General features: G+C 43.9%; 1 protein-coding gene across 2 annotated transcripts in view; it reads left to right on the top strand.

The window, feature by feature from the left end:
• The first annotated feature begins 26 nt into the window (after positions 1-26).
• Positions 27-12,087, top strand: part of CMTM4 (CKLF like MARVEL transmembrane domain containing 4) — a 69,672-nt gene continuing 57,611 nt past the window's right edge. Inside the window, exon 1 of one of the 2 annotated variants that reach the window (XM_049622579.1) lies at positions 27-286. In XM_049622579.1, coding sequence (XP_049478536.1) covers positions 101-286 — 186 coding nt within the window. In that variant the 5' untranslated portion in view covers positions 27-100. The remainder of the gene's footprint in view (positions 287-12,087) is intronic. The other variant, XM_049622577.1, reaches the window with a different exon arrangement.

Raw genomic sequence — 12,087 nt, 5'->3', positions numbered from 1 at the left:
CAGTCCGGCGGCGGCGGCGGCGATGCGGCGGCCCCGCTAAGCCGGCCAGCTCCGGGCGCCGGGGGCCGGCCGCGCGAGGCGGCCCGGGCCGGGCGGCAGCATGCGGAGCGGCGAGGAGCTGGACGGCTTCGAGGGCGAGGCCTCGAGCACCTCCATGATTTCGGGCGCCAGCAGCCCGTACCAGCCCACCACCGAGCCGGTGAGCCAGCGCCGCGGGCTGGCCGGCCTGCGCTGCGACCCCGACTACCTGCGCGGAGCGCTCGGCTGTCTCAAGGTCGCCCAAGTGGTAGGTGCCGGGCGGGGCCCCAGGTGCGGGCTGGCGGCCTAGCCGGGAGTCTTCCCTCCCCTCTCTCGCTTCGGGGGCTCAGGCCCGGCCGGCCGCCGCCGCGCACCCACTTCCCGGGGCCAGACCCCAGTTCCTCGCACCCCCTTCTTCTTCGCGGGGTCCTGGGCCGCCCTTCCACCTTCCTTGGGGACCCTGCCCTCTCCAGACTTGCAGCCTCAGCCGTGCGCCTCCTACCTGAACACCTGCCCCCGGGCCTACCTGTCCACTCCCGCCTTCGCTGTCGCGAGCCTTTTTCATTATTGGGCTTGGTGGTCCGCGGAGCCCGGCGCGAAGGTCATGCTGACCCCCGATTAACTACTGATCACAGCAATTTGTGGCAGGTTTTCGGGGCCCGCACAACCTACACCTCTCCTGAAGGCCCTTCTCTGTGTCTGCTTCCACTTCTGGGGACTGTGGCTTGGCTTCCTCCTCCGCACCTAGCAGAGTGCCGGGCTTAGGGCAGACGCTCAGTAAATGTTTGTTGAATGGAAGCATGTAGCCTAGATGCAGTGGGGGCGCCCAGATCTAACCCCCAAAATCTCCAGTTTATACCGCAGAGGTTTGAATCCACCTACTTAACCTAGAAGACAGAACCAGCATCCCTGAATCCTCCGCCCCAGCACGGTGGCTGGCATTGCCCAATTGGTACCCAGAGTTAAATCATTCGAGGAGGACAGCCAGTTTTGGAGGCAACAGAGACAACTTTCTGTCGGACTTGTCGATAGTAGAGATCATTTCTCAGAATTGTTTTCAGCTTCCAGGGTATGCAGGGCAGTGGCCTGGCACCTCTGCCCCTCTTTCATGGTTTTTGTAACAAGCCTCTCTGGGCAGTTGCCTGGCTCTCTTGTGGACAGGGCATGCTCCAAATTCAGAAGAAAACTGTGTCCCAATATTATACCCTGTCACAGGTAGGCCTTCCTCTGAGGCCCGGCAGCAAAACTTTATAGCCTTCTAGCCCGAGAAGCCATTTGCATGGAGCCGCAGTGTATGTACATTTTGTTTCTTCCAAGCATTGGGCTGGTGCTTACTTGAGTCCATAGATAAACGTCCCTTGGGAGTAATATAAAATGTGGACACCCTTTAAATAAAGGTCTCAGTGTTTGTAAATTGCAGAATCATAGACTATTTTCTCTCTGGTGAAAGGCTTGTTCTGCTGATTGCCAGGGGATATTTTTGAAGGGCTCTAAGGAAAGACAAATGGAATGGGTTATCCCTATCTAGAATTTTAAACTGACCTTATCTGGTAAGCTGGAATGTCCTCAGAGATGTGTTGGTTCTGTTGTTAGGCACTGGTGCTAGCAAAGAGAGTGGAGGAGGTGGGGGAGGGAGAGGGCTGGTGGTAGTGTCTAACTGCCTTTTAAAAGGCAGCTAGCCAATGTTTGAGTATAGCACAGATAATCAGAAATGAGTAAAAAAGATCACAGTGAACTTGGACCCAGGTGGAAAATAGGGCCTTGTGAAGTACCTTGCTTTGTTTATTCTGTGGACTTTTGAAAGTAAATAGAACTTGCCACTCCAAGGATCTGGTAAAAGAATGAAAATCAGTAGTTGTATAAAATGCTAATTGCCATCTCATTGCCGGAACTTGGTCACCTAAGGCCAGAAATGGAAGCCAGTGGTATTTGTTACTGCCTTGTGGTAAGGTCCTGTTTTGTTGTAGAAATTTACTTTTCATCTGGAAAAATTTGGGGTCCCAGCCTCTAAAACCTTACCTAACTCTGCCATTTGTCTAATGTGTTGGATTTAAACAGCAAGAGGATGGGTGAGTGAAAAAAGGGACCTGCTTAGAGGTTATGGCAACTTGAAACAGTCTTCCATGTACGTGGCTTCTCAGCCCTGATGTAAGTCAGGGTTTTTAGGGGAGAAAAGCCCCCTCAAAGCTCCAGGAAGTTGAACTATAGATTTAAACAAGAAGTCATTATGAAGATTTTTTTTTTTTTTTGGGACAGAGAGAGACAGAGCATGAACGGGGGAGGGGCAGAGAGAGAGGGAGACACAGAATCGGAAACAGGCTCCAGGCTCCGAGCCATCAGCCCAGAGCCCGACGCGGGGCTCGAACTCACGGACCGTGAGATCGTGACCTGGCTGAAGTCGGACGCTTAACCGACTGCGCCACCCAGGCGCCCCTGAAGATATTTTTAAGATGTTACAAAGCTCAAAATCCCACTACAAATATGGATGTTACAATTCTTTTTTTTTTTTTTTCTTTTTTTTTAAATCTCACTTATTTTTGAGAGACAGAGCGTGAGAAGGGGAGGAGCAGAGGGAGAGGGAGACACAGAATCCGAAGCAGGTTCCAGGCTCTGAGCTGTCAGTGCAGAGCCTGACACGGGGCTCAAACCCACAAACCTCGAGATCATGACCTGAGCTGAAGTCAGACATTTAACCACCTGAGCCACCCAGGTGCCCCTGGATGTTATAATTCTTATATTAGAGTTTATATTATGGTTAACTTACTGTTTTTGAGAAAAATTTGACTGTTTTTCATTTTAGTGTTTAATGAACTTTTTTTTGTGGTTTGTGGCCTATTGCAACCTGTAGTCATCCTCGCTACTTTGCGTGTGGTCCCCAGAACAGCGGCATTGTCAGCATCAGAGAGCGTGTTAGAAATGCAGAATCAGGGGCACCTGGGTGGCTCAGTCGGTTAAGCGTCCGACTTTGCTCAGGTCACAATCTCGTGGTCCGCGGGTTCGAGCCCCGCGTCGGGCTCTGGGCTGATGGCTCAGAGCCTGGAGCCTGCTTCCGATTCTGTGTTCCCCTCTCTCTCTGCCCCTCCCCCGTTCATGCTGTGTCTCTCTCTGTCTCAAAAATAAATAAACGTTAAAAAAAAAATTTAAAGAAATGCAGAATCAGGGGTGCCTGGAAGCTCAGTCGGTTAAGCGTCCGACTTTTGATTTTGGTTCAGGTCATGATCTATTGGCTTGTGACTTCAAGCCCCACACTGAGCTCTGTGCTGACAGCGCAGAGCCTGCTTGGGATGCTCTCTCTCTCCCTCCCTCACGCTCTTGCACTTTCTCTCTCTCAAAATAGATAAATAAACTTAAAAAAAAAAAAAAAGAAAGAAATGCAGAATCGGAGGGCTTACCCTAGACCTTCTGAATCATAATTTGAAGTTTAACAGGATTCCCCCAGTGATTCACGTGCACATTCAAGTTTCAGACTTACCTTTCTATATCATTTTAGTGTTAAAGCCTCACACAGGTGCTAGCAATCAGTTCTCTATCAGAACCATTAATAGTCAACCTCAAGGCTGAGGTTTTTCTGTAAAACGAGCTTGTACCTCCTGAAAGGATTAAGAGAATGAGGTGACATGTAGAATTTAGCGCCTTGTGTGTTAGGCGCTTAGTTAGTGTGCAATAAAAGATAGCTATCATTGTTGCCAATTAATATTTCCTGGCTTTCAAGAAACTTAGTGAAATTGTCACCCCCAAATTACAATTATATATTTGAATTAAAGACAGTTTGCTTCCTAGTGATTTAAAAGTTAAGTTGATATTTTAAATGGAATGCTTTTGATAGCAAAACTAATCTAAAATATGAAAATTAATCAGTGTATTTCCATAGATTAAATTTTTTAAAATGGAACTTATACCTATCCCTTAGTTGGGGAGAATGTCTCATGTGGTTATATAAAACAATAAAATGTACTTTTTGTGGGAGAAGAGTTGGTTTAAACTCTTGATTTAAATGCTTTCTTCCTTCTTGTGAATGTGGATCCTGTGAGTGCTTATTGGTTTTTAGCTCCTAGACATCATTTAATGAAATAGTTCATTTAGGTCTTTTGCTTTTTTCCATCAGCTTGATTGAAAGCAGAGTTTTGCTCTTGGGTTGGTGGAAGAGGGGAGTGGTGGTGGTTGGGGAAGGGCATATTGGCACATACACCATGATCTAGGACAGTGTAGAAGAGGACCAGTCTTGGATTGGCCAAGACTTTCTGAATAAAAACAACAGCAGGCATCATTTAGTGAGAGCTTACACTCTTGTTGCTACCCCCGTTTTATGGATGAGGAAACCGAGGCACACAGGTTGTGACTTCTTCAAGGTCACACGGCTAGTGGGTAGTAGTGCTGGGGTTTGAACCCAAGCAGTCTGATTGGCAGTGTGCTCTTTACTGCCTCCTGAACACATCATTTTGAGTGCCACAGAGAGGGCGACTTTGATTCCAAGGACATTTCTCTGGTCTTTGGCTAGCCTGGTGATGATTTGGGTGACTCTTAGATACTTAAGTGAGACTTAAAAGGATTTCAGTTTCTCATTGGCCATTGTGGAGGTGTGCAGCTCCTCTGTGGTAGCCTGCCCCTCACCCAACAGACCTGTCCACTCACCTCAATGAGATGGGGCTTCTCAAAAGTGCCAAGAGAAGATTCAGCATTTCAGTTCTAAAAAGACCTCTCTGGGGGCACCTGGGTGGTATCTAGGAGTTCCTTACACTATTCTTTCTACTTGTGCAAGTGTTAAAAAATTTTCATAATAAAAAGTTACAGAAAAAAATGGTTATGTGTTGGGGCACCTGGGTGGCTCAGTGGGTTAAACGTCCAGCTTCGGCTTGGGTCACAATCTCACGGTTGGTGAGTTCGAGTCCCATGCTGGGCTCTGTGCTGAAAGCTCAGGAGCCTTCTTCGGATTCTGTGTCTCCCTCTCTCTCCGTCCCTCACCTGCTTGCTTGTTCTGTCTCTGTTTTTCTCTCTCTCTCTCTCAAAAAAAATGAAACATTAAAAAAAAAAAAAAAAAAAAAGACCTCCCCAGAAACTCTTTTGCCTCAGATCCTTTTCTTCAGCCCCTCTGATGCCTGATTGACCTTCTGACATTGCATTGCCTGTGTTTAGGACTTTTTGTAACAAGTTGGGTGATAGAAGGGGTTTAAATTCAAATTTTAGCTCTGCTGAACGTGAAATCTCTTAACCCTATCCTTGTCTTGGCTTTCTCAGTAGTATAATGTGGGTAGAAATGACTGAGCATTTTAGGAATTGTAAGAACTAAGAGGTTAAGAGGCGCTTTCTTAGGTAACTCAAAGGCAAATGTGTGTATTTGCATTTCAGGGTTGAGTAATAACATATCTTTTATTTGATGGAAACCTTGTCAGTTTCTTATCTCCAGCCAGTAGGGCAAAGCTCCTCACCATTCCTGCTCTGTGGGGGATGTGACAGGGCATGTAGGTGAAGTAATAGGTTTCACTGCATTGGATTCTCAGATCTACCTTAAAGTGGCTCTTTGTAAAATGGTCTTATTTTCACTTAGGGAATTATTGTTATCTTTGGGAATTGTCTTCCTGCTCAAAGACTTAAAATTAATTCTAACAGAAAAGCAAAGTTAATACCACTCTTTGATGATGTTAGAAGTAGTAAAATTATCATCCCAGACCTCAGAAAACTGTATAGTACACATCCATTTTTACAAAACCAACAAAGACAGTTCAAGAAAAGAATAGTACAGACCAATTGTTCTCATGAACAGGGGCACAAAAATCCTCAAAAAAATACCAGGAAATCAAATCCAGCGATATTATGTAAAAAGAATAGTACACCGGAACCAATTGTGATTTATCTCAGGTGTAAAAGACTGGTTCAGTTTTCCAAAATCAATAGATGTAATCCACCATATGAACAGCTGACTAAAAAAACCCCCACATGATTATGTCATTGGCTGCAGAAAAAACCTTTCACAGAATTCAACATCCATTCATGATAAATGCTGCCAGCAAACTAGGAAGAGAAGGGAACTTCTTCAGCCCAAAAAAGGGCATCTACCAAAAACGTACAGCTAACGTACTTAGTGGTGAAAATGAACGCTTTCCCCCTAAGGGGAACGAAGCAACAATCTCTACTCTCACCACTGATACTCAACATCGTACTGGAAGTGCTAGCCAGTGCAAGAAAAATAAATGGAAGGCATACAGATTGGAAAGAGAGAACAACTGTCCCCATTTGCAGATGGCATGATTGTCTATGCAGATAATCTCATGGGAATCTCTAGAAAAAGCTCCTAGAACTAATAAATGTGTTAGCACAGTTGTAAAATACAAGGTCAACACACACAAAAAATCGGTATTTCTGTATCCTAGCAATAAAAGCAATACATCATTGGAAACAGGAAAAAACCAAAACCAAAAAAATCCTATCAGTTACAGTAGCTCTGAAAGGAATGGAATACTTGGTATAAATCTAACAAAATATGCAGAGGATGGATCTGCCTGCTGAAAATTACAAAACACCGAAGAAAAATTAAAGACAACCTAAGTGGATTGACATACCATGTTCATGAATTGGAAGACTCAGTATAGTTATAATATTAATTGTCTACAAATTGATTGTGTTTAACGCAATCCTAAAATCCCTGCAAAGTTTTTAATTTTTGTTTATTATTTTTTTTATTAAAAATTTTTTTTAACGTTTATTTATTTTTGAGACAGAGAGAGACAGAGCATGAACAGGGGAGGGGCAGAGAGAGAGAGGAAGACACAGAATCTGAAACAGGCTGCAGGCTCTGAGCAGTCAGCACAGAGCCCGACGCGGGGCTCGAACTCACGGACCGCGAGATCATGACCTGAGCCGAAGTCGGACGCTTAACCGACCGAGCCACCCAGGCGCCCCCCTGCAAAGTTTCTTAAGACAGAGACAAATGATTCTAAAGTGTGTTTTTTTAAAGATTTTATTTTTTTTTAATTAAAAAAATGCTTATTTATTTATTTTGATAGTGTGCCTGAGCAGGGGAGGGGCAGAGAAAGATGAAGAGAGCGAATCCCAAGCAGAGCAGAGCTTGACATGGGGCTTGAACTCGCAGACTGGGAAATCATGACCTGAGCTAAAATCAAGAGTGGGACGCTTGACCAACGGAGCCGCCTAGGTGCCCCAAGGATTTTATTTTTTTAAGTAACCTCTACATCCATTATGGGGCTCAAACCCACAACTCCCAAATCAAAAGTAGCATGCTCTACTGACTGAGCCAGCCAGGTGCCCCTGATTCTGAAATTTATATGGAAAGTCAAGTTATCCAGGCAAAGGGATGGTGAAGGTTGGTGGGAGAGTGTTCAGGGAAGAGGGAACAACATAACATCAGGTCACCTTTGTTGTGTTGGGGAGTAGGAAGATGGGGATGGGTTCTGGGAGTATGAGACTTTTGGCCAGTTACTAGTTCACTTCATGCCACAAACAGGTCTCTTCACTTATAAATTGGGGCTGATGATAGTATTGCTTGCATTGATGAGCCTCCCATACAAAATCCTGAGCAAAGTGTCTCACATACAAAGTGTTACAAACCTGTGGGCACTATAGAATATCCCTGAAATGATACAAGCTGGGAAACTGAGTGGTGGAGGGCCAGGTGGAAGGGAGACTTAGATTTAGTGTATGACTTTTTGTTCTTTTTGAATTGTATGCCGCATGCCGCATGCAAATATCTTCTATTAAAAAATTATTAAAATGTTACCTGTTAATTAGCTCTATCTTAACATACATTAGCCTGAAAGCAAATATACTGACCATAACCTTTAACCTTTTGCTTACTTTGTAATTTGGAGGGCCTTAGGGAGAATGATTTAGACAATATAGACCTCTTGAAGAAACTTAAAGTTTGAAAATGTTTTCAATACATTTTCCTGTAAAAAAAGCAAGCATTCTGCAAGATTGCAGGCACTTAATTTATCTGTTTAATTTATTTGCTAAAGGTAACATTTCTTTCATTTGCAAGGAATTTACCCTAATTAAACAAATTTTTTTTAATGTTTATTCCTTGAGAGAGAGAGACAGAGCATGAGCAGGGGAGAGGCAGGGAGAGAGGGAGACACAGAATCCGAAGCAGGCTCCAGGCTCTGAACTGTCAGAACAGAGCCCGACACAGGGCTCGAACCTGACAAGTCGGAGGTGTAACCGACTGAGCCATCCAGGCGCTCCTACCCTAATTTTATTAGTTAATACGTTATTTGGGGTTGTAAAGTGCTATAGCATGGTGGCCATAGTTAGTACTATATTGCATATTTGAGAGTTGTAAGGGAGTAGGTCTTAAAAGGGCTCATCACAAGAAAATAAATTTTGTAGCTATGTATAGTGACACATATTAAGTAGAGTTATTGTGGTGATCATTTCCCAGTTATACAAATATTCAATCATGTACGTCTGAAGCTAATATAATATGTCCGTTATATCTCCGTTAGAAGAATTGTAACGTACAGGAAATGAGGAAAAAAAAATCTTAGTATGACAGATCAAATGAAAAGATCTTTGGAGTTTCTCTTTTCCAAAGGCTCAACAAGATGGTTTCCTTTTTTTTTCTTTTTTTTCTTTGCGAATAAGAAGAATGCTTCAGTAAAGTCTTTCACTCTTCTTTTGATTTGTGGCTATTTTTTGTTAAATTTCATGGAATGCTTTTACTAGATCAAAAGGCAGTATCATTAAATTTCTGAGCATTAAAAAAATTGTGGAATTGGTCAGCATGTCTCTACAATATGCCTGAAGGTCATAGTTTATTACAGTTTCCAGTGCATTTACCCACAAGTACTTACCAGTGGGAACTGGTGAGCTCAGGAAGACCTTCTGACTCCTTCTGAGTCACAGGGCCAAATCAAATCTTCCTTGACAGCCCTGGAGGACCTTTTTTTTCTTAATTGGAGAGTGGAAAGAGCCTTTCCCGGGTCATGGCACTTGAGAAGGATGCTTAGAGGAGGGAAGACAGGGGTGTACGTGCACTGCCCGGTTCAGGATATTTCCCCCTCCTGGTAAAACGGATGCCTACTCGGGTGCTCAAGAGAGTCATATTTCCAGTCTAGAGGTAGTTGTGGAAATACCTGAGCTACAGCGCATTGGTGGTCCACTGCATAAAGGGTCGAGGGATGTATGACAGCCAGGGCTGGGTATTTTGTATGGTGGTCCTGCTAGCTCCGTGCACTGTTGAAATAACCTGGAAATGCCAGAGTTCTGGCCTTCAACCCACAGCTGCTGTCACTGCCTCCTTATCCTTATTGCTGGAAGTAGCTTCAAATCCTTTTGTAGGGTGATGTCAGATTTCTTTGGAAAATCAAGTTGTTTGTTAGAGGACAGAGCTGTAGTCAAAGGCCTGTGACTGTGATCACAGATCCCGAACCTTCCCAGGCAGTCCCAATTTCCTGTGCTGTCTCATCAGACTATGTGTAAGTACGTCCTAAGTTTTTTTTTTTCTTAATGATTTTACTTTAAATTATGAAATATTCCAAGCTTTGACATTATAGTGATTCACGTAACAAGTACCCACATACGGACAATGTGTCTTGATATTTTTGTTTGGAAAATAAGAGTATCCCCCAGGGGACAGGCTGTGTGTGCAAGAGAAGTAAAAAGCAGGGTGAGATGAGCTGGAGTTTGGATTCATTAGCGAGGTGGGACTTCAGAGAGCCCAGGAGGAGGAAAGCTAGACTGGGAGAGAATAAGAGAATAAGGCACCCCCAGACAAGGGGATGGCCTCAGCATCTCTTGTGGTGGCAAAAAGCCAACTTAAACTTTCAAAGGCTCCGTTCAAAGTGGTCCAGGCCTGAGAGCAGGCCTGCAGCTGGCTGAGGAAGGGACAGATGAGTGGAAGGATACAGAATTTAGAAGGCAGCACCTCCTTCGGGAGAAGATCTTGCTTTATTTGTAAGCAGTTTAACTTGATGGGGACGATTTTTGTGTGAAAAATTCTCACTTACAGGAGGGCCCAGTGTTCACCTCTGCCTCTCCTGTGTGGTCTTGTCTCCACACATTAGATAGTGGAGTCTGTCACTGGTTTTCAGAGTGAGGTCCCCTGGGAGCCCTAGAACTTACTAATGTAGAAATGGGGGGTTGAGAGACCGAGGGACTAGGTATAATTGTATTTCAAAAAGAATACTATAACTGCATTAAATAGTAATCAGGCCAATTTCTTTTTTGACGAGAATTTTATGGTACAGATTATTTTATGTTGATCAGAAGCTTTGATTAACATTTTGGGTATCATACCCCTGCCTCAGAGTCTTTGCATTTGAGATATATTCTTGCACACTCTGCTCCCTGCCCCCTCCCAAAAATATCACTTGGCTGTGTTCTTCAGCACTGTTGTTCTTCTGTTCTGTTTAAAAGAGACCTTCCGTGACCATGCTGTGTAAAGTAGGACACCCCTGTCCCCACTCTTTTTCCTCTCCCTCTGCTGAATTTTTCTTCATGGCTTTTACCACCTGACTAGACCATGAGACCAGAGGTGTTGTGTGTTAAGTTTCCTTCTATCCCCACGGTCTATAACAGTGCCTGGCGCATAGTAAGGCCCTGATCAACCAGTTGAGTATACATAACTGTTTAATAAAAGAAAAATAATGGAATATTGCTCAGTGTAGTTCATAAGGTCAGATTATTTGACAATATGGGATCCATAAGGGAAAATAACCTGTATTGGTGTATTTTACCTACACTTTACTGGTGTAGTTTACCAGTAAACTTCTGGACTCAGTTCTAAGTGGAAAATATTAGGAAGAAAGTATGGAAACAAAATACCACTGTAATTCTTTTTGCTTTTTTTAACTGTGAGTTTTAAAAGGGTATCTACTGCTACTAGGAAACAGAAGCATTTGCTTAGAAGGCAGATTTTTGTAAGAGAAGGGGAAACCATAAGAGGCCCTGCCAAGCTTTTTGCTTAGGAAAGTGTAAGATGAAAACTAGGGATTCTCTAATTATTAACGAAGTTGTCTGCTTCCTGATCAACATGTTGAGAGAGAGGGTTGCTCAGGGTCCACCGAGCCAGCTCTTTGGGAGCCCTTGGAGCACACACTCACACATGTACGTGTAAAGAAAAAGTTGCAACTAGGACTGAAGCTGAGGGTCCTAAGTGGTTGTCTTTATAAAGCTCTCTGATTAAAATAAAAGAACAGCAGTTCCGTGGGGCCCCGAGAAGGGAGGCTTTTATCTTCTTGAGGCTGGAGGGGGCTGTAGGAAATACTGAAGTCCAGAATTTTGTCTATGAGCGTTTCAAATGATTGGTTAAATTTGGGAATTATATGGGTTAATAAACATTTAAAATGTTTAGAGTTCAATCAGATGTGGATAGTTTTGGATGGCTCCTTTCTTACCACTACAATTTGATGACTGGCACTGTGGAAGCCTTCATTTTTGTGGTTTCCCATTTATTCCAGTGCAGCTATGAAAAACAATTTCAGTCTAAAAGATTTTTGTGCCAATAAAAAACAAAAAACAAAAAAACCAACCCAAACCCCAGGAACAATGACTCTCCCAGTGGTAGTTGCTTCTTTAGCTTGCCTGCTTTCTTTCAACCATTTTTGGTCCAAACCTTGTTCATGTGTATGCTTTGAGATTAAGAGTTGGCTGAATGACTGTAGAGTTAGATCACGATCAGTAGCTAAATGTAAAATTTTAAATGTAGTCTTCCCCTTTAAAAAAAAAACAACACAAAAAACCTATACTTTATATATGTTTGAATGCCTCGGCTGGGCCAGCTACTGTTATACATAAACAGGATAAGAATCCTTTTGCCTCCACTGGGCTCACAGTCCACTTGGGGAGTGAGGGTTTGGCATGCGATGGAAAAGCACTCAAATTGTTCTTATCCCCAGAGCCAGGGGATCTCATAGAGGGCAGGTTGGCAAAGAAGCCTTTGTGGGAAACGAGCACTTTACATGTGGAGTGTTGAGTAGCCAGTGGCTGACATAAAGGTGTGGTGTGTCCTGTGGGAGAGGAATATACCAGGTGCTGGGAGTGGATAAGGAAGAGGGTTAAGCCCAGGCAAAAGTATGGAAGGGGAGGAGGGCACAGAGAGGGATGAGGAGGACCCTG

The sequence above is a fragment of the Panthera uncia genome (assembly GCF_023721935.1).
Source record: "Panthera uncia isolate 11264 chromosome E2 unlocalized genomic scaffold, Puncia_PCG_1.0 HiC_scaffold_20, whole genome shotgun sequence".
Taxonomy (NCBI): Eukaryota; Metazoa; Chordata; class Mammalia; order Carnivora; family Felidae; genus Panthera; species Panthera uncia.
The sequence above is the reverse complement of the archived record's forward strand: the minus strand, read 5'-3'. Positions and strand labels throughout refer to the sequence as shown.